This window comes from Lycium barbarum, chromosome 3, assembly GCF_019175385.1.
Source record: "Lycium barbarum isolate Lr01 chromosome 3, ASM1917538v2, whole genome shotgun sequence".
Classification (NCBI taxonomy): Eukaryota; Viridiplantae; Streptophyta; class Magnoliopsida; order Solanales; family Solanaceae; genus Lycium; species Lycium barbarum.
In genome coordinates this window covers 94,819,597-94,841,732 of record NC_083339.1, presented here as the reverse complement: position 1 = coordinate 94,841,732, position 22,136 = coordinate 94,819,597, and the positions used below count along the sequence as shown (strand labels likewise).

Genomic DNA, 22,136 nt, shown 5'->3' with positions numbered 1-22,136 from the left:
ACCACCATTGATGCGTTCGGCTTAGCTGTTAATGGTGATAATTCCTAATCTGCTTAAACGCCTACATATTGTTCTCTGTGGGATTCGACCCCAACCTTGTTGGCTTACTATATTTGACAACATCCGCGTTATGCCATTAAAAGGTGTAATTTGAGCACATCAAATTTTGGCGCCGTTGCCGGTTAACAATTGGGGTATTTTGGCTAATTTAGGAAATATGCTAACTTGCTTTCAACCGAACCTGTGAATATTTGTATAGTTATTTTCTGTGTTTTATTTTATTTTTAGGAAAAAAATGGCATCTTTCCATCAAAACTTGTTTAGTACTGATTTTTATTGTGAGCACGGCCAAATTGGTGAGTTCAAACTCATGATGGAGTGCCTGCTAGGTGAGGGTAACAAAAATCAAAAAGCCTTAGAAGAATACTTGGAAACTAGTCTCCAACTTGGTTTGATGACAGAAGAAGAAAATCCGCCATGGGCATTCGATCCAGATCAGAATCAATATGAACTCCCCAATGCTCAATCCGTAAAGGTAATCCCTTTGTTGAGGGTCAATCATGAAGATGAGTTTATTGGGAATGCCAAAGAAATATATAAATTGGAGTCAACCATTGTTCTGAAAAATATGGTTGTTGTTGACTCCAATCCGGGAGAAAAAGGGGATGTCAAAATTTAAGAAGTTCAAACGCCATATATCCTGCAATTTGAAAACACAAGAAGGCAGAACGACATTCCTCACTTGAAAGACAAGAATTGTAAGATGAAAAATATTATTCTTGGCTTGTTCATCTACTTACCACCCCCCGCCGCTCGTGGTCATAAACTTGAATCCAAGTTGGGTGCCCAATTCATAAGCTCCAAATGGCGAGAAAAGCGATTAGGGGAAGTCTGATTGCCTGAAGTTGAAAGTTGAGGAGCGTGTTTGAGCTTAAGTGTGGGGTCGTGCCGACCTTAATGTTGAGAATTATGTTGCTAGCTAGGCCCTAGAGGATCTCAGGGAGTATTTCTCACCCTTGTTTTAATTGTTCTCTACTATACATGCATATTTTTAAGTGTGGGGTGGGTACCTCCGATTTTTGAGGTCAAGGTTGATTATGCCATAGGATTTTTATTTTTTTTATTTCTTAGCCTTATATATAAAATTATAAAAAAAACTAATAAAAATTCAAAAAGATTTTTTTTCTTTGTTCGTTCTTTTATTTTTCTTTTATAGCTTCTTTTTCTCTTTGGGCGGCATACATCATCCATCCCCTTTGGTTTTCTTATGGCCTCGGTTCTTTCCCGAGGGGGGGGCCTTTGAACCGGGTAATTTTTTTTTATTTTTAGGATTAATTTTTTTAGGAGTTGTAAAGAAGAGAGAAGAAAGACCCTTTTGACTTGGTTGATACTAGCATATTTGGGCTTGAGCTTGGGTAGTACTTTCCTGTGAGTGCTTGAGTAAAGAAAAAGATAGCAGACTTTCTGACACCTAGGCTCAAGATAGTGGCTCTGTATATAGCTTATTCTTATTTTACAGTTCGCCATGATCCTATCTGTCTTAGAATAGAATTGATCCATCTTTATTGATACTTGTGCCATGTGTGGTAAGGATTTCTTGCATATATTCCATGTTTTGCATCATAGTCTAGAACTTGCCCTACATGTGATTGAAGCGAAATAAAAAGTGTTGCTCTGTTTAGAAGATGATTATAGGCTTTCTTTGATAAGTCTTGTGAATTTTAGCCTTTTCAGAAATTGTGCCACCAGTTAGCCCTTTGAGCCTGTAGCCTTTCATCTGTTAACCGTATTTTTGCCTTGATCCTTTTTGTTGAATCCCTGATTTTTGCAACCTGCTTCCTTGAGCACTGTAGCATAGACTGTGATATTAATTGATAAATCTGAAGAAAAGGGATGGTCAAGTGAAAAAAATGGTGACCAATGATAGCTGCAAAGTGATGAAAAGACCCTCTTACAAAGAATGTGACATGAAAGAATGTGGAAAAAACAAATTCTTGAGAAAAAAAATGAATCGTTCTTGATATGATGAGAAATACTTGTGAAATAATTGATGAAGAGATGACTGAAAAATAAAGTGAAAAGATGAAAATAATGGGTGATGAATTCTAAAATTGCAAAGTGCTTAGGGAAGTGTAAGTCACTATTATATCGTTTTTCTACCCATCCCCTAGCCAACATTACAAACCGTTAAAGTCCTATTTGATTTTATTCAAGCACACCTAATTAGTAGAGATGTACATAATGGGCAAGCCTATGGTTCTTTGTGCATACATGTGAATTTCTTTGTGAGTGTGAGAGTTGTGCTTTGATGCTAAGTTCTTAAATTACATTCGATTCTTTGATTTGAGTGTGCGGACTATTTCTTCTTGTGAGGGCACTTGTTTCGTGATAGATAGGTGATGTTATTAGTTTTCTTTTACAGAGTAGGTGAGCGAGCTTAAATTTCATGAGATAGAGTCCATCTCTGAGATTAGGAGGTTAGAAGTTTGTTGTTTGTTTATTTGTTGACTCATATACTTACATGATGATCATGAAGTATATATTAGATGGTTTGAGTTGCTATAGGGCCTAATTGTTAGTATCAACCAAAGTGGTGGTGTTCCTAGGCTTGATTTATTGAGAGTGGTTTTAGTCCTTACTCGAGGATGAGCAAGAGTTTAAGTGTGGGGTGGTGATGTTCGGCCAAAAATGCATATATTTACCCATTAATTGTCTCACGTTTTAATACTTTTAATCGTCATTTAGGTACTAAATATAGTAATTTGTGCTTAATATTACATTTGTACTTTGTAGGTACATTGGAGATGAAATCTAACGAAAATTGGATAAAAGACGTGAAATTGAGAAGAGAAAAGAATTTTTGTGGGAAGGCTTACTTCAAGAATTATGTTTAGAGCTTTTGAAGCAAGAGAAAAAAAATAAGGAAAGCCTAATTACTAGCAGAACAGGGACCAAATTTGGATGACAATGTTACTGAAAGAGAAAAAGAGACGAGACAAGAAAGGGACATCGTGATTGAGGCAATGATTGGCTCAAGTTCAAAGTCACAATATGCAAATTGAATTTAAGTCATTCTACGTGGCAGCAAATAAGCATACAAGATTATTGGCTTCAATTAATTTGTCTTCTCCGTAAGCGATCCCAACAGCGAGCCATACTTCCGGAATTAAAATTATTCCCTTTTTGTTTTGTAGTCAGTTATTTTATTTGGGTTTTTTTCCTACACCTATAAATATTTCATAAGCCACAATTCTTAGACATCTTTGGCATAAAACACAAGTTTGGAGGCTAGGTTCCTACGTGTATTTTCTTTCTTTTATTTGAACCTTGTTTATGGAAATTTCTTGGTGACAATTGAGATTGAAACTCTTGTAGTGCTTATTTATTGATCGACATTATTTTTAATCAAGTAAGTTATTGTTATTTTAATTATTGTTGCTCTTTAACGTTTCCCAAGGGAGTAGCTAACCTTAAGACTTGCCCATTTACTTTGTTTGAAACTCGGAAGAGGAAAAACGGGGTTGGGATAGAATAATTAACATGAATTTTGGGCGTTAACCCCATCGAATGGAAATTGACCTCGGAATAGGCGATACCACTTGTAGCCATGGTCGGGTGTTTTTAATGCTGCTAATTGCTTTAGGGATATTCAATTAGGTAGTTTACTTAATCTTCGGGAGAAGTTAATTTAGAGACATTATCCGAGGCTAATTAACATAATATTAACATTATCTGAATTCTTGAAATATATTGAATCGTTACTTGAGAAGTAGTTTCCCTTATTCCATTCTTGTGGTCATTGATCAATTTACTTGCTTTCTAGATTAAATTTAACATCTTCGTATTTATCAAAACCATATCTAAAAACCACCATTGATGCGTTCGGCTTAGCTGTTGTTGGTGATAATTCCTAATCTGCTTAAACGCCTACATATTGTTTTCTGTGGGATTCGACCCCAACCTTGTTGGCTTACTATAATTGACAACGTCCGCGTTATGCCATTAAAAGATGTAATTTGAGCGTATCAGTGGGGTGAAAGAAGTGGCCTTTTTTTCCTTGAGGTAGAAAGGTAGTACCCATTTTTATCAAATGGGTCCAACTAATGGGCTTCAAGATCCAAAAAAAATATGACAAGTCCAAATTTACTTATTTTTTCCAAACAAAAACTAAAATTTTAAACTCAAGAAAAAAAATAAAAAGTATGTACTACAAAAGCAAGATTATTTAAATGCTAATAATAAATTTAGGGTGTTACATGGCCTATAGATACCATTCATCAAAGTCATGAATGCAGTCGGGGCATTGGTAAGCCCAAATGACATAACCAAAAACTCATAATGCTCACATCTCGTCCGAAAAGTTGTCTTCGGAATATCCTCTACCTTGATCTTCAGCTGATGGTAGTCTGAACGCAAGCTAATCTTCGAGAACACTGAAGCACCCTGAAGCTGGTCAAATAAATCATCGATATGAGGCATGGGATATTTGTTACGAATAGTAACCTTGTTCAGCTGATGATAATCGATGCACTTCCTCATGGATGCATCTTTCTTCTTTACGAACAACACAGGAACTCCCCAAGGGGAGACACTTGACCTAATGAACCCCTTTCTCAACAAATCTTGCAATTGCTCTTTCAGCTCTCTCAACTCGGTGGGTGCCATCCGATATGGCAGAATAGAAATGGGTAGGTGCCCGGCTCCAAGTCAATATCGTGATCGGGTGGCATACTCGGCAGATTAGACGGGAATACCTCCGCGAACTTGCTCACAATGGGAACGGATCAAGGGGCGGAGATGTAATAGTAGTGTCACGCACGTGAGCCAGATAAGCTAAACACCCCTTGTTGACTAATTCTAAGCCTAAAGAAAGAAAATAATCTTCTTCGTAGTAGGGCTAGGAGTACCCCTCCAATCAAGTCTACGAATGCCCGGCATGGCTAAAGTGACTGTCTTGACATGACAGTCTAAGATCGTATGATAAGGAGAAATCCAAGTCATACCAAAAATAATATCGAAATCCACCATATCAAGTATCATCAAATCTACCCACGTATCGTAACACATAAAAGTAACCAAGCACGACCGATAGACTCAATCAACCACAACAGAATCTCTAATTGGAGTAGACACATGAATAGGTATGGCTATGCTATCACAAGTCAAGTCCCAACCAACAGCATGATATGCAGACACATATGAATAAGTGGATCCAGGATCAAATAATACAGAAGCCTCTCTATGTTTGAGAGAAACAGTACCGGAAATGATCGTATCTGAGGCCTCCGCCTCAGGTCTACCTGGGAACGAATAACACTGGACCTCACCACGACAAGACTGTCCAGACTGTGATCCACCGCTCAAACTCTAAGACCCGCCTCTACCGGACTAGGACCTACCCTAGGAGTCTGTGAACCACTGCGGCCTGATTGAGCACCGCCTCTCGGAGAAGCGCCACCCCAGATACCTGAAGATGCCGGAGACCGCTGGGACTGATAACCCTGCCTGGGTCAAGGACACTCTCTAGAAAAATGACCAAGCGCTCCACATGCATAGCAAACTCTAGAAGGCGAAGCCTGATGAACAGAAACTGAAGACCCAGCTGGAACAACTCTGTCTGCTAGTCGAGAAAATGATCTCTCAGAAGCTCTCTGCCTGGATGGCCTACTAGAAGAAGCATGTAATGCTGACTACACAGGGTGGCCGGAATAGGACTAATACTGCCTAGAAGATTGTCCAGCGCCTTTCGCACTAGAACCACTATAACCCTTAAACCGTCGCTACCTCTTCTCACTAACCCCTCTAAATGAGTGGGCCTTGGCAGCCTCAACTAATGATGCATGCTCAACAATGGACTGGAAGGAAGAACCCATGGCCTCAAGCTGAAGGCATGGAATTTGAAGAGAAGTAACGAGCCCAACAACCAATCGTCGAATCCTGTCGGGCTCAGTAGGAATCAAGAGTGCTGAATAACGGGCCAAATGCAAGAAGCGAGTCACATAAGCATCAACAGATAATCCCCTCTGCTGCAAGTGGAGGAACTCATCTCTGCGTGCCTCTCTCAAGGCACGGGGCACATACTTCTCAAGGAAGACCCAATAAAACTGTGTCCAAGTAAGTGGAGGAGAACCCGTTGGTCTGCAAGAAATGAAGTACCTCCCCCAGGTCTTCGCATCTCCGCGAAACTAGTATGATACATAATCAACCCCGTGGGTCTCAACAATCCCCAACCTGTGTAATAACTCGCACATGTCCAATATAAACTCATATGCATCCTCTCCAGAATCACCAACGAATCTCGGCGGATCCATCTTCCTGAACCTCTCTACCAGCTCCTGATCGGTCAAAGTCATAACAGGGCCTGCCATGGGTCTGAGATCATCTCCCGGGGCTGGCACTGCATCAATCTGTGGAGTCACAACCGCAGCAGGATGCACGGCACGAGTTATTACATAGGACGGGGATCCGTGCCCCAACTCTGGTCTGTGATCCTCCAACCAGAGAAATAATACCAGTGCACTACTACAAAAAGGGGATTTAGCGGCAATTAATTAGCGGCTATAAGTTAATTGCCGCTAATGTACTCACGGGAGCCAAAATATCAGCGGCTAATGTATATTGACCAGCAATAAGTATATTTTTAGTAGCAATTTAAAAGAATGGCCAGTAAAACATTTAGCTTTTGCTTTTTTAACTCTTCCCGCAAGATTTTTCCTTCTAAATAATCTTCCCGCGTGTGCTTAATAAAAAAATACTCTCCCGCCTAAGAAAATACCCTATTCCATTATTAAAACAAATACAAAAAAATGGATCATCTTCTTCACAACCGCTGCTACATCTAGGAGAAAACCTAAACCTTATTTGATTAAATCAAATTCGTGGTAATGTTCTCTCCTCTGCTTCTATCTGCTCGTTCCTCTTCTATATGTCAATTAATATAATGCTCTGATTTTTTATCGTAGTGAAAGAGGGTTTTTCAAATTATGGGTTTCGTTCCTAGGTGGTGTTGAAAGAGGTTTTACAAATTCTGGGTTTCTTTCGTAGATGGTGTTAAAAGAGGTTTTTCAAATTCTGAGTTTATTTCGTAGATGGTGTTAAAAGAGATTTTTCAAATTCTGGGTTTCTTTCATAGACGGTGTTAAAAGAGGTTTTTTTTTTTTTCAAATTCTGGGTTTCTTTCGTAGGTGTTGTTGAAAGAGATTTTCCGATTCCTGCTCTGCTCGTGTCCATCTCTACCCCATGTGTCTCTATTTTTTATATAATTACAAAGCATGATTTTTATTGTTTCAAGTTTAATTTTCTATGCTTATTGTTTGATATCTGTTGATGATAGAATTTTGGGATTTGTTTGGTTTGGGTGAACAAAACAGTGGACAAAAAAAGAAAAATGTCATACTTTCTTATCTAGAAATAATTTAATTTGAAATTTCTAATGCAGGACATAGTTTTATTTGAGATATTCTCGTTTCTTGTAGGTTTTACGGGATCTTTCTTCGACTTCTTCTTCAATTTTTTGTCTTCGTCAGCAAATATTTTGCTTCCAGGTACGCGAACACTTGAGCCAATTTGTGACTTTGTAAAAGTAAAGCTTTTCTGCGTTTGCCAAGTGATATTTGTGATTTTTGACTGCTATTAATTTGATGAGCAACTGACTGAATTGATTCCTCTGTTTCCCTTACTATTTTATGAATTGTTTCCTCTGTTTGCGAAGGCTGTTGTTAATATATTCAACTTCGCGCGATCGTTCTAAATTTTCTCACTGTTATTGATGAATATTGATGTCTCAAATGGAATATACAACATTGGGAACACTCTGTTATTGAGATTTATGTTAACTACTTGAAAACATGAATATAAATTACTAGTTTCTTTTTGTGTTTTTGAAAATTCGTAAGCAACTACTATCTTTCAATTTTACTGGCTCACTAAACAAGTTTTTAGTTCTTTTGCTACGAGTAAAAGTTCGTATAGTTATTCATCTCATTTTGTTTCCTATAGGAATAATAATCCCTTTCTCCATATTTCTATGCCATCGTTACTATATGATAGCTGTTATTTTTTTAAACTATAATGAATATGACAACCTGTAGTACCTCCATTGCAGCATTTCAATGTGTACATTGTATACTAAAAATGGAATTTATGACATAGCTTTTGTACTTCTATTATCCGTTATATCATAGCTTGCAAGTATCCTATAAAGTACCTAAATGTAGATGTTACATATAGTACCTTTTCTAACTTCTTTCTTTTTCGTCACAACATTTTTCTTTGTCTTCTTGAAAATGCAGAATAGTAACAAAATTCTTGAATTGCCATGGAAAATACTAGGAGTAGAAGCTGGATAAATTGCGATAGACTTAGTAAAGAATATTTGGATGGAGTAGAGAATTTTTTAGATCATGCATTTTGTGAAAAACGTGATGGAGGAACAATTCCATGTCCTTGTACAGAATGTGTGCTACACTATGAAGTAAATCGGGCAACGGCATATGATCATCTTGTGGTTAATGGCATTATACCTTCATATGATACTTGGTTTTGCCATGGGGAGTATCTTAATAAATCAAATAAGAGTGCAGAAAATGATGGCAGACAAGAAGCTTTAAGGGGTGGTGATATGAGACGAATGATACACGATGCTTTTGGAGGTAGTACCCTGTTCACAGACAGTAACATTAGCGATGGAGAAGAGTTAGAGCCAAACTTAGAAGAAAATACTCATAATCCAGGAGGAAATCAACGTCATCCAGAGATGGATAAGTTTGAACGACTTATGAAAGATGCAAAGGAGGAATTATACCCTGGATGTAAGAAATTTAGTAAACTTTCGTTTTTGCTACATCTTTACCACATAAAAGGGATGTTCAGATGGTCAAATGAATCTTTTAATGCTTTGCTTGGTCTATTGAAGGATGCATTTCCTGAAGGAGCTAAGTTGCCTTCTTCCTTATATGAGACCAAAAAAATAATTGAAGTCTTAGCCTTGAAGTATATTAAGATTCATGCTTGTCCCAATGATTACATGCTTTTTAGGAATCAATTTGCTGATAAAAAAGTAAATGAATGCTTAGTTTGTGGGGCTTCTAGATGGAAAAATAAAGATAAAAAAATTCCAGCCAAGTTCCTAAGGTACTTTCCTCTAAAACCAAGACTGCAAAGGTTATTCATGTCTTCAAAAACTTCTAAACTGATGCGATGGCATCATGAAGAACGAAACAAAGATGGAGTTTTACGACATCCAGCAGATTCTGAAGCTTGGAAAACTTTAGACAACAGATATTCAGAATTTGCTAGTGATCCACGTAATGTTCGTCTAGGATTAGCTTCTAATGGATTTAATCCATTTGGCACGATGCGATCTGTTTATAGTACATGGCCGGTGATTTTGATGCCCTATAATCTTCCGCCATGGTTGTGCATGAAACAAGAGTTCTTCATTCTGTCAATGCTCATTCCAGGACCAAAGGGGCCCGGAAATAACATTGATGTCTTTTTGGAACCTTTAATAGAAGAATTGAATTAATTATGGGATACAGGGGTAGCAACCTATGATGCATTTTCTAAGGAGACATTTCAAATGCGAGCAACTTTAATGTGGACTATAAATGATTTTCCAGCATATGGTAATCTATCTGGATGGTGTACTCATGGTCAATTTGCCTGCCCTTGTTATAACATAGAGACTCATTCTAGAAGGCTCAAACATGGTAGAAAATTTTGCTTCATGGGCCATCGACGTTTCTTGAAGCCGAGTCACAAATATCGAAATGATGCAAAATCATTTGATGGGACTAAAGAATCAAGATCTGCACCTCGTCCATTATCTGGGTCACTAGTTCTAAATCAAGTTAGAGGCATAAAGTTTACTCTCGGGCAATCATCTGATGAGGTAAGCGGGGTTAGGAAAAACACATGGAAAAAGAGGAGCATTTTCTTCAATCTTCCTTATTGGGAGTATAACTTGGTGCGTCATAATCTTGATGTGATGCACATAGAAAAAAATGTGTGTGATAACTTGATTTATACATTATTGGGTCATGGTAAAAAGTCAAAAGACAACTTAGAAGCTCGATTAGACTTGAAGGATATGAAAATAAGACCCAGCTTGTGGCCTCAGCGTCGAGCAAGTGGGAGGAAATATCTTCCACCTACTTTTTTTACAATGTCTCCGGCAGAAAAGGAGTTGTTTTATGAAGTACTACAAAATGCCAAGTTTCCCCATGGCTATGCTTCTAATATCGCTCATTGCATTCGCAAACGAAACATATCAGGGCTAAAAACGAAACTTCTTCCTCTTGCATTGCGACGTTCAACAGATAAAAAGGTGAGTTCTGTTATAATTGAACTATGCACAGTATTTCGAGTTCTTTGTGGCAAAGCGCTTAAAACAGAAGAGTTACAATTACTTGAAGAAAAAATTGCCTTAACACATTCTAATATGGAGAAAATATTCCTCCCATCATTCTTTACTGTTATGGTACACTTGGTTATTCACTTGGCAACTGAGGCTAAAATTGCGGGGCCAGTACATCATCGCTGGATGTACCCAATTGAGAGGTATAAAAAACAACATTGAATTTATTGCATATATTGAGTTATTAATCATAAAAAAGTGATAACATTACTATATTTGTTAGGTACTTGGGTATTTTGAAATCATATGTTCGTAATCGGGCATGCCCAGAAGGTTCAATAGCAGAAGCATACATCGCAAATGAGTGTTTGACATTTTGCGCACGATATTTGGAAGGTGGTGATTCAAGGTCTTATTGGTCGAGAAAAAGTGATGATGAGATTGAGAATCTGACTGATAGAGAAGGATGTCTTTTTCCTTCTGTTGGGGAGCCTTCTGGCGTGATAGATGTATTTGACTTGGATGATAAAACATGGTTGCAAGCACATCGACATGTCCTTTTCAATTGCGAATCAGAGGTGGTTGAGAATTATAAAAAGTGAGTGGTATATCAATTTCTAAATTTGTGTATGTTACTTTATTTGATTACAGAACTGATATACTCCAGTTACATGATAGTGAACATATTGCTGAAATCAAGAGATTATATCGTAAGCGTCGTCTTAGACCTCATCAACTTGAGCGTTTGCATTTTGATACGTTTCATGAGTGGTTTAAGGAGCAGGTAAGTAGTAGGATTAAGTCAATTATATCTTTAAGTTATTGTCCCTGTACTTATATCGATATTTATAATCGTATATTTCTATTTGGTTAGGTGAAGGAGTTGGAGAACACATCTAACATCCCAAAGGATGTTCTATTCCTTGCAAAAAGGCCAGCTTACATTGCAAGAAGATTCAATGAGTTCAATATAAATAATGGCTACCGATTTCGAACAAAACAATGTGAGGAGTTCATGAAGACACAAAATAGTGGTGTTATGGTTGTTTCAAAGACTGAAAGTTATGCAAGTACAAGTGACAATGCTCCGAAGTCTGCCAATATCACCTATTATGGTCGATTGAATGATATTGTGGAGTTAAATTACTATGAAGAATTTAAAGTTGTCTTATTTAAGTGTGATTGGGTTGATGTAACCAAAGGTAGAGGAGTTAAGGAAGATGAATTAGGTTTCACACTTGTGAACTTCTCACACCTTATAGACTCTGGCAATCGAGGAAGTGATGAGCCTTTTATTTTTGCAAACCAAGCTCAACAAGTAATATTTGTGCAAGATCCTAAAGATCGTGAATGGTTTGTACCTAGGCCAATTAAACCTCGAGACATTTTTGATATGGGAGAGGAAAATAGTATGCAGTTTGAGTCATCAATGCAAAGTGATGCCACTGACTTAATAATATTAGAAAATGTTTGTGATACAGAATATGAGTGTAACGATTGGGTAAGAAGCGATGTTGATGGGATAGAAATTGATGTGCCACATTCTCAAACTCCTCCAAATAAAGGTGAAGCAGATGTTGATGGAGGAAATGACATTGAAGATGAAAGTGATAATGAATAAAATGGGTGCTAGTTATAAAATATTTAATTCTTTTTAGTTTTATTGAATTAGTTATAGGGATGTGGTATTTATTTGATTTTGAACAGTGAATAAGATATAATTTTTATTGTTAATTAAAGTCACATATTAGAGAACATGCATATTAGTCAACTACGAATTATCATATATGTATTAGTGGTTTATCCAATATTTGAGTGAATTCTCTATGCGTGTTTTTACTTATATTTTGTTGATGTTGCCTTTGGATTTTGAGATACTGATATGATCTTATCATCGGATAGTAATTTTGTTTTCTAGTGCGTAAATATCTCATAACTTGTGAAGTATCTTTGTAGCAAGGCTTTAAGTAATTAGTTCAATTTTGAGGTGGACCAATGCGAACTAGAGCTGGAAGCAGATTTGAAACTGAACAACAAGATGATGAAGTTGTACGACCTTATATGGAGCAATTGATGAATGGTCAAGACTACTCTCAAGCTGAAACACATGATGGTCAATCTAATGAATTGAGAATAACTGACACTGAGGAGCAACAAAATGATGAATCAGGTAACACTTTTATATCTAGTATTAAGTCCGATAGATATCCTATTGGATATGGTATGTACAGGTTGTTACTGTTATTTTCTTCGGTCTTTGATGTTTTCTAGTCTGTTCATCTAGATCATTTAACTCACCTTTCGTTGTAATGAGAGTAGTGGAAATTATTCTTCTCTGCTTTACAGTTGGGAAAATTGGTGAGTATGCTTCTTTTTTTTTTTAAGCAAATTCCACTAGGCATTTTGGTGCCTAGGGCTATTTTATAAATTTTTCAAAACAAATCAAAGTTCCTTACAAATGTAGCCATGTGTAAGCATAGGCCAATAAAAAATGCAAAATTAAAGTAATGACCAACTTAAGACTTATAAGATGTCTTAAGTTGATATTACCAAATGCTAATGTAACTAGTGCTAAAAAACTGAACAATGTGTCTAAAATTAGATGAAATAGTTTTTGCCCAGATTTTGGGCACAAAACTGTAGTAGTGATCTTGTAGCTTTTCCTTGATGATCTGTGTCTAACATTGTGCATGGATGGCCTCCTTTCCTGTTGCATGATTGCATGGCCACCTGCTGCCTTTTTGTGGTGCTCATTGTTCATGTATGGTGTTGCAATACATTTCCACACAACACTGTCCCCAGAACTGTAGATAACTACATTTCCAATTGCCTGCTAATCTCTTTCCCAAGTAAAAGTGACAGCTTGTACTGTTGACCATCTGATGTCCCAAGTTTGGTCCCTTGGTGCATCATCTATGCCAAAATAGCAGTAGTAGAGTGCCAGATGGACAAACCATCTGCGCTGCTTGCTGGTGCTGTGTAGAACCCTTAGTTCTTGTCCTTGAGCAACTTGTTGTATCATGTGTATCTTGTATTCTGTGTCCCAAGTTTGGTACACCAGCTGAGCTTAATCAGAAGACATCTGGTGGCATTATTTTCCACCATGCTAGTACCTGTTGTTCATAGACAAACTACAACATTGCTGCAAATAGCCCTTGCAGCCTTTGTTGCTTTTTTCTCCAGTGATGCAGTTCATCATCTGCATATGAACTGCAGCATATATTTCCTCTTGTTGCATCTGTTCCTTTCTTCCAATAGAAATTGCATAGTCACTACAGCACATGTTAGTATAAATATTGACAGCTCCCAGATCAGTATCAATATTGAGCCGTGTTAGTACTCAACAAGATTTTTACTGCATGCTATGTGTTCTGTGTAAAATTTAAACTTGTTGGCAATCTAACTCTTTCCTAATGCTGTAGGCTGTGTTACCTGATAAGATAACTGAATATTTGAACTGACAAACGGTGAGTGTATACAGATTATATGGACTAGATTCGACAATTCATGCCTGCCAACTCTTGGTATTCTAAATGTTTTTTCAGTCTGAAGCTTTTTTCCTTAATTCAAATTTTTTAACAATGAAGTTTTTGATCTCACAATGCTCTAAGGAAAAGACTTCCCTCACCAATCACGTCTGTAGAATATCCATCGATCCCAAAAAGTTGTCCTTGCCAACTTTTCAGAAGTAAAATTAAACTTCTGTAATGGTGGTCTTTTTTAAATTTATGCAGGTTAATAAAATTCTAGCTCTCTCATGATAATATATATCGTGTGATTGTAAAATAAATTGAAGTGTAGTCTAGAATGGCTTTGAAGAAAGCCCCATCTGGCCGTTGAAAGTCAAAGCTTGCAAAAATTTTAAGATAGAGGGAGTATGATGGAAACCAGTGATTGTGGTTTTTTTTTTTTTTTTGCAGAGTCTTGTGTGAAAATGGACTAATAATCCACCATATTATGAGGCCTAAATCTTTTCATATAACTAGTTGATACTGAGTTTTTTTGGATGTTTCTTTGTCATGATTGAAATGACAATTCAGAGAAGAGGGAATGTTGATGGGGAAATGTGGGAAATGTATGAAGTTTTGACTTTCTAGGAACTAAGGTTCTATCTATTTGAAGTTTGCATGGTAATGTTGACAGTCCCATAAAAGCAGGGATTGTGGGATGGTGGTGGTGGGAGGATCAAATGAATAAAAAGAGGTCTTTGTTGGATGTTGCATTAATCTCTGATCATCATCATCATAGCAATCAGATGCTCAGTACTTTTTTTCTTGTTCTTTATCTTCACCGGGTTCTGCTGACAGAACTGTAAATTTGGATCATTTTTACCAATAGTTGCAAGCTTGCAGCAGCTGTTTCCTTCATCCCATAGCATGAAGTTACCATATCATTTCCTAAAGAAATAGGATCAATGGGATAATAAACTTCAGCTATGAAACTAAAATGTACCAAGTCTTGTGCTAACCATCTGTAAGCAATCCCTCAGCAGTAGTATAAAATGAACACCATCATGTGCAAAATATTAGTATCTATTCAATTGAAAAATACAAAATATTAGTAACTGCTACTGCATAAAATGAACACCATCATGTGCATCAAGGCTGTCCATTCTTGGTTAGTAAGTACTGGGGACAAAAAAGAATCAGCACAAACTTCTACTGTTCCAATAATTAATGTGTAGTTTATGACTTCAACGAACTCATGACCTTTGAATCTTTTCCATGTTAGATACTTCGGAAAAAAAGAAGGTTCGTGGGCCCACATTACTAAAAGAAATTTGGAAGTTGCCTCCAGGGAAAACAATCGCTGTGCAGTTCAATAGTCGTAACCAAGCCATTAAGAAAGATGGTCGCAAGCTTGCGAGCTTTCTAGGATTTGTTGCTAGAACTCCAGAACTAACGCCGTTACATATACATGATTGGAGAAGCTTTGACAAAGACGAAAAGAAGAAATTGGTAGAGTTTGTGAGAGTAAGGAGTTATTATTATCTTATAATTCATGACTCTTATAAGACATTATTTCCATTTTACATGATATTATCTTACAGTCATTTTCTTTTATTTTTCAGAAGAAGTTTTCTATACCAACCCGTGGAGAAGAGTTTGTCATAAAGTCAATAGGAAAGAAATGGAAAGATTACAAATGTGATTTAAAAAGTGTTTATCTGACAAAATTTAAGACCAAAGATGTGTTGTTGAAGAATAAACTGAATCGTATACCAAGGGATCAGTGGACTGGTCTAGTTTCCTATTGGGTTTCAGAAAAAGCTAAGGTATCATCAATTTTAGAAGTCTTGAAAACATATAAACCAAGCAAAAGATATTTCTATATATAAACTATAAGAATTTTTCTATGTTTCAATGGTAGAGGCGCAGCCAAACAAACAGAAACAATAGGGCGAAGCAAAAGATGCCACACACAGGAGGATCAAAAAGTATTGCCACCTTGATGGAGAAGGTATTCTTTTATAGATTAAAGCATATAATATTTTATGACTCTCTTTGTCGTGCTTATTTGACATCATTCAATGTACCAGGCTGAAAATGGGGTTGAGCCTACACGAGCATAGGTTTTTATAGTAACTCATAGACCACGTAAGGATGGTAGACCACTCGATGAGGAGTCTTCAAAGACAATTGTAAGATTTTTCTTCTCTTTTTTTATGAAGTAGGGTAAAATTTATTAATAAAGTACCAATAAGGATTCACGTGTATTAAGTTGTAGTGCCAACACATCCGAGCTTTTTTAACTTTATTTAACCGTAAAAGTAGTGTCATTGCAACCTGTCCAGATAAGAAAAAATAATCTACTTTATCTTCCACAAAAATAATAGTATTTACTGTTCAATTGAAAAAAAAGGAAAATGTGTTCTTGTTTGTGTTTTGTTTCATTATTATTTACTTATGTTTGGTTACTTAATTGAGCAGGACATGATCAATGAAAAGTTGAGTAATAGTGAGGGATCGAATGAGCAACCTCCTGGCTCTGTTGCTTGGGAAGGGGATGTGTATTCCCAAGTGTTGGGAAATGAAAAAACTGGTTATGTTCGTGGTTTAGGACTAGGTCCAACTCCTTCTGTACTATGGGGTAGTAGATCTTTTGGAAATAATGTTGAAGAGGACTCATCCAATGAGATTGTAAAAAGGTTAGAACAAGAGGTAACAAAGTTAAAGGACATAAACGGAAAACAAAATGAAGAACTGAGTTTGGTGAAACAAAATCAAGAGAAGTTGCTATCTGAATTAGCATGGGTGAGAAAAGCCATGAGTAGAAATGTTCCTAATGAGTTATCTATACATCAGAATATCAATGGAATTTCTGATGACCAGGTAACGATTTTATACATTGGAGACATCTATAGAATTTTAATATTACAGAAATAATGTTATCTAATATGTTAATATTTTTTAGGTTCCCGATGCCAACAGTGGCCATGAACGGGGACAACAATCACCACATATGTTGTTTAAAGGACAGAGTGTTGCTGAAAATATTCCATCTTCTCACGGTATTGTTCTTGTATTTAAATATGTGTACATAGTACTCCTAATCTGAATTGTGCACAATGTATTGGTGTTATTGCTACTGTGTTTGTGCTGCTTCCTATACATGGTTGTCCATGTAAGCTTGGAAGGCTTCAGGCAGTTGTGGAAGTAGTGTTTGCATTTGGAGTTGACAAATAGGAACACCTAAGGATTTGAATAATTAAATCTGGCGCTCCTTCCTGGGTATTGTTGTTTGTTGTTGTTTTTGTGGCGAGCTGTCTCAATCTGTAGTCTTATTGACAAGTGAGACTATGGCAAAAATATTAAGAATTTCAAGACTTAGTATAATTTTGAGTCTGACAAATTTCACAGTATATTAGATCTATATGTATTACTTGTTTTACATCAGATTTCATTTTTTGATATTCACTCATTTTATTATTTCAGGTCATACAGTATGATGTTCGAATACCATGTGGAAAATTTCAATATTATGAAGAGTTGCTGGAATTGTTGGAGGGCTATGCATTTAGAAACTTGTTATTGCTAGTATTTGACAGGAATTGTTACAATGACCTTAGTTATTTAGTTTAAACACATTATATTATCTTTTAGTTCGCTAGTTACATTAGTGTTATGAGTTAGTACTTGCTTTTGTTTATCTTGAGTTAATGAAGTGTATTGCACTTTAATGAATTATAATAGTGTGTTTTATGAGTATTTACCATTATAATTGTCGATAAAGTCATTTTACAAATGGGTTTAGTAGCCATTATAATTGTCGCTACACAATAGTTGTTAAACCATGTAACTTTTAGTTGCAATTTATTTGGATTTAGTGGCAATATAAATAGACGCCAAAAGTTTTGACAAAGCCATTTTGGAATGAATTTAGTGGCCATTATATTTGTCGTTAATAATAGCCATTAAAGTAGGTGAGTTTTAGCGGCAATTTAATTGGAAAAAGCAACAATAACAATAGACGGTAAAAGTATTGATTCAACCATTTTTGGCATAGATGTAGCAGCCATTATGATTGCCGCTAAACAATAGCCATTAAAATAAGTCCTTTTAGAGGCAATTTATTGGATTTAGCGGCAATAGTATTGGATGCTAAATGGTGGATTAGGCCATTTTGGAAATGGATTTAGCAGCAATTATAACTGTCGCTAAACAATTGCCGCCAAAGGATATGATATTTAGCGGCAATTAAATCAACATTTACCGGCACTTTTCTGTATTGCCGCTAAAACCTTTAGCGACCCCAGATACGGCAGCAAAAGTTTAATTGCCAGTAAATGTATTAGCGGCAATTATAATTGCCGCCAAATGCTTTTTTAATTGTCGCTAAATCCCCTTTTTGTAGTAGTGGTGGCAGCCTGCTAGGCATCCAAAAAAGTAGAACGCGAGCCATAGTGTCCTGAACCGTATGATCTAAAGTGGCCTCAGGGTGTGCCAGTGCAGAAGCCACATCATCCCCAATGGCCTGGTCTCCAACTAGCTGAACCTCAGGCTCAGGCTCAGGAGATGGAGATCTCGCATGTCGCTGCCCAACCGCAGGAGCCCTGCCCCTGGCTGGTGCTGCCCCGCGCCCTCTAACTGTCGCTCATCCTCTTGTGCCAGCCGTAGTTGCGGACTCCGACACCTAATCTCTGGCTGTCGTGGCTCGAGTCCTCACCATATGTGAGAAAAGAGATATGATTCAGACACCAATTCGATTGTTCCAGATACCAATTAGAATAAAGTAGCACGAAAGAATGAAAGAATATGAAGTTCCTAAATGTCTTATAGCCTCTCGCAGATAAGTACAGAGCTCATTGTACCGATCCACGAGACTCTACTAGACACGCTCTTGTATTATAGACCGGGTAACCTAGGGCTCTGGTACCAACTTGCCACGACCCATTTTCAATAAGTCAGGCACCTACCTTTCCCACCTCGGTAGGCAAACCCTTATCCCAACAATCATAAAGCATAAGTAAAGCGGAAAAAATACAAATGTAAGTCTCACGATAATGATATAAAGAAATGCAGAGTAATGAGAATCCAACCCCAATATCTGGTTTGGTCATACAAGAGCTCTACCAATACTACAAGTCTAAATAATACATAAAATCTCAAATGATGTCTCGAAATAGAAATAAGACATAAATAGTAAGAAGAGTCTTCGGGTAGCGAACATCTTCATGCTCACCCTAAATAGACTCGGCAGCAACCTCGATAACCAGCCACGAGGGGTAGAAGCAAATCCAACCTGGTACTCTGAATTCATAAAAGAATGCAACAAGTGTAGGTCAGTACAAATAACAAGTACTGGTAGGCATCATAGGCCGACTAAGACTAGTTGACGTATATAAAGACCATAAAGCAAGAAAGCAAGTAAACAATAGAGTACAGGTCACCAATATCCAAGTATCAATGAAGCAAATCCCAGCCTAGGTTATAGCATCTAAACCCAATTGTGCCAAGTTTCAAGAGTACAATCTGAGAACATCTCATAACCATAGCATAAAGTCCCAATTCTAGCTAGCATAAGTATCCAATCACAGTCTACGAACAAATAACCAAGAGATATAATTCGATCCAATAATTTGTGAGTATGAATGCAATGCATATGCTCGTACACATGTACTCCGACGATGGAACATCACATCATCGGCAACACAACCCATGAGGGACCCATGAAGTCCATACACCAATCACTCCGCACACAGCCCAGAGATGACTCAATATCCAACATGTCTCAGAAGATAAGTGTTCCATATCAGTCACTCCGGACATAGCCCAGAGATGAATTAATATCCAGTATGTTTAGAGGAATACCGGTCACTCCGCACACATCCCAAAGATGACTCAATATCCAACATGTCTCAGAATATAAGTGTTCCATATCAGTCACTCTGCACACAGCCCAGATATGACTCAATATCCAATATATTTCAGAGGAATACTGATCACTTTGCACACAGCCCAGATATGACTCGTATTAATATGTCTCAAGCATTTGTATTTCCTTCTCATTTCCCATAATCAGTACCATATCAAGGCAATATCAATATATTATGGAAATGAGTATGAATATAATGCAAATGTAATATCAATAAACCAAGTCAATCTCAAACAGTACCCCACATGGGCACACAAGTAATATCATCAATAAGGCTACACAATAAGCCACAACAGATTCAATATCCTCATCTCAATAACAACAAAGTAAGGTACCACAATATCATAATCAAGATATATAACTTATCACCAATATCCAATACCCAATATCTCAACGTGGCGACGAGCCAACGAGTACATAGACCAAATAGGACAACAACGCAACGGGGTGGCTAGCCCCTAAATCCTACAACAGGGCCCAACCTAATGCAATATCCATCCCAACTTCATACCCGAAGGCTTACATGCATTCCCCGACAATATCATCTAAACATACGCTTCGCTAATCGAAGTCTCACCTAAGGTAAATCATAACCTACCTAGAAAGCCGAACAACAAATCTCCACAGTCAAAACTTAGTCTTGCCCTTCCTTTGTGCCTCGTGATAATGAAAGTCTAGTCATATCCGAATTAGGAAATTAGAATCAAGAAGAATCATTATTCAAACCTTACTTCTATTCAAGACCCAAATCCCAACCCATGGAATGGGGTTTATGAACTAGAAAGAGAAAATTAGGGATCTACAAGTCTGAACATGAAATTAATACTCTAGGTTATTAATTCCCATCAATTATAAGTTAGAAGATCTCATGAATTACTCAAATTCAGATTCTAGGAAAAACCACCAATTTTGGGTATAAACCCTAACTCCCAATTCCATAAATTAGCCATTAATTAGGAAGGAATCATGCAATAATAGTTTCTAATCCTCAATTCCATGCTTAATGAAGCTAACCCAATCAATAATTCAAGGTTTTGTAGTTCAAAACAAAGAACCCATAAAACCCTCTTTTAATCCTCAAGTTCTTAATGAAACTAGCATGATTTAGAGATTTCTTATGATGATTAATGGGATATGAAATAGCAATGAAGATGGAAGGACTTACCACAATGATTTTCCCCCAAGAAATGCCTTGAAATGCTCCTAATAGCTCTATTTTCGGAGTGGAATTGAATGAAAGACTTAGGGCTTTTAACACACAATTAATGAACTCAACTTCCTGTCACGTGCTTCCGCACTCACTCGAACGCCTCAACGGTCCCTCTTCTATGGTCACATGACCACTTCCGTGGTCCATGCCCAAATGCACAAGGCAGCTAGAGTGGCTGGTGCCGCTATAGCGGGTCACCAGACGCCAGAAACTTTTTAAGTTTCATCAACTCAAACCAAAACTTTGACTATCACTCGAGACCATCTGCTCACAAATCATATATGCAGACATACATAAAAATATGCTACGAACGCACTCATGGCCTCGGAATTCCCAACGGAGGTCTCGTTGACCGAGTCAACCCCCGATACCTCAAAACTAACTTCCCAACCCAAGTCCCAAAATGCATCCGAGTGTATTGGGAACCGAACCAAATATACACACAAGTTCTAAAAGATCATCCGGACCTTTCGAAATCGACGAATTTTTGAAAAAGGTCCGTTTACCCAAAAGTCAACTTTGAGTCAACTTTTTTTTTTTTGCTTTAAGCCCAAATTTCCCACAAAATCACCCAAATCATATCCAAAGACCTTGGGAAGAGTGTCAACGGTCTCCTCGGGTTAAATGTGAGCTAACCAAGCTCGGGAAAGGGTCAAAAGCATTAAAAAGGCAATAGCAACCGAACGGGTCGTTACATCTTCCTTGAGGGATAATTACTTCAAGAGATCTTAGTTCATTAGTTATATCTATGAACCTATTGAACATCTCTTGAAGGGTTCATTCATCTTAAAAGGCTCATGTTACCTGCTTAATTGGGCAATTTTGACTTTTTGACCTGAATTGTATCTCCATGTGCAGTTTGTGTAGTATCCCACACTTATTTGGTAGTTTTACAATAGGAGATTCTGCTATATTCATCAGGTCTAATGCCACAAATAAGCAAATTCTTGGCTTTGACATTCTTCTGAATTACCTTGATGCCTTCTTCTTGTATCTCCTCTTTCTTTGGGGGTAGTTTTATTTCCTTTATCGTTGATGGCCATTAGAATTATAGGACCATTCGTGATGATATCCAATTATTCAAGATCTTCTCCGGTTATGAAGTCTTGCATTCTTACTTTCCATCAACCGTAATAGTTGTTGTTGAAGTATAGTGGTCTTGTTATTGATTAGTCTTCTTGGATTCCAGGAGGC

General features: G+C 37.3%; 3 protein-coding genes across 4 annotated transcripts; all 3 read left to right on the top strand.

Annotated features, from left to right (window-relative positions):
* Positions 1 to 8,317: 8,317 nt before the first annotated feature.
* LOC132631031 (uncharacterized) lies at positions 8,318 to 9,526 on the top strand. Its single transcript, XM_060346630.1, has one exon. The coding sequence runs from the start codon at positions 8,318 to 8,320 to the stop codon at positions 9,524 to 9,526; it is 1,209 nt and encodes a 402-aa protein (XP_060202613.1).
* Positions 9,527 to 9,578: 52 nt separating this feature from the next.
* On the top strand, positions 9,579 to 15,818 carry LOC132631636 (uncharacterized). Of its 2 annotated transcripts, XM_060347291.1 has the most exons (7): positions 9,579 to 10,560; positions 10,641 to 10,955; positions 11,036 to 11,141; positions 11,232 to 12,527; positions 15,089 to 15,330; positions 15,429 to 15,632; positions 15,728 to 15,818. In XM_060347291.1, exons 1-4 carry the CDS (start codon positions 9,581 to 9,583, stop codon positions 11,976 to 11,978), a joined length of 2,148 nt encoding a protein of 715 aa, XP_060203274.1. In that variant the 5' UTR covers positions 9,579 to 9,580; the 3' UTR covers positions 11,979 to 12,527; positions 15,089 to 15,330; positions 15,429 to 15,632; positions 15,728 to 15,818. The 2 variants fall into 2 exon arrangements, with proteins under 2 accessions (XP_060203274.1, XP_060203275.1); XM_060347292.1 differs by lacking the exon at positions 15,089 to 15,330.
* Positions 15,082 to 15,929, top strand: LOC132631030 (uncharacterized). The gene is made up of 4 exons (XM_060346629.1): positions 15,082 to 15,330; positions 15,429 to 15,632; positions 15,728 to 15,817; positions 15,897 to 15,929. Exons 1-4 carry the CDS (start codon positions 15,082 to 15,084, stop codon positions 15,927 to 15,929), a joined length of 576 nt encoding a protein of 191 aa, XP_060202612.1.
* The last annotated feature ends 6,207 nt before the right edge of the window (positions 15,930 to 22,136 follow it).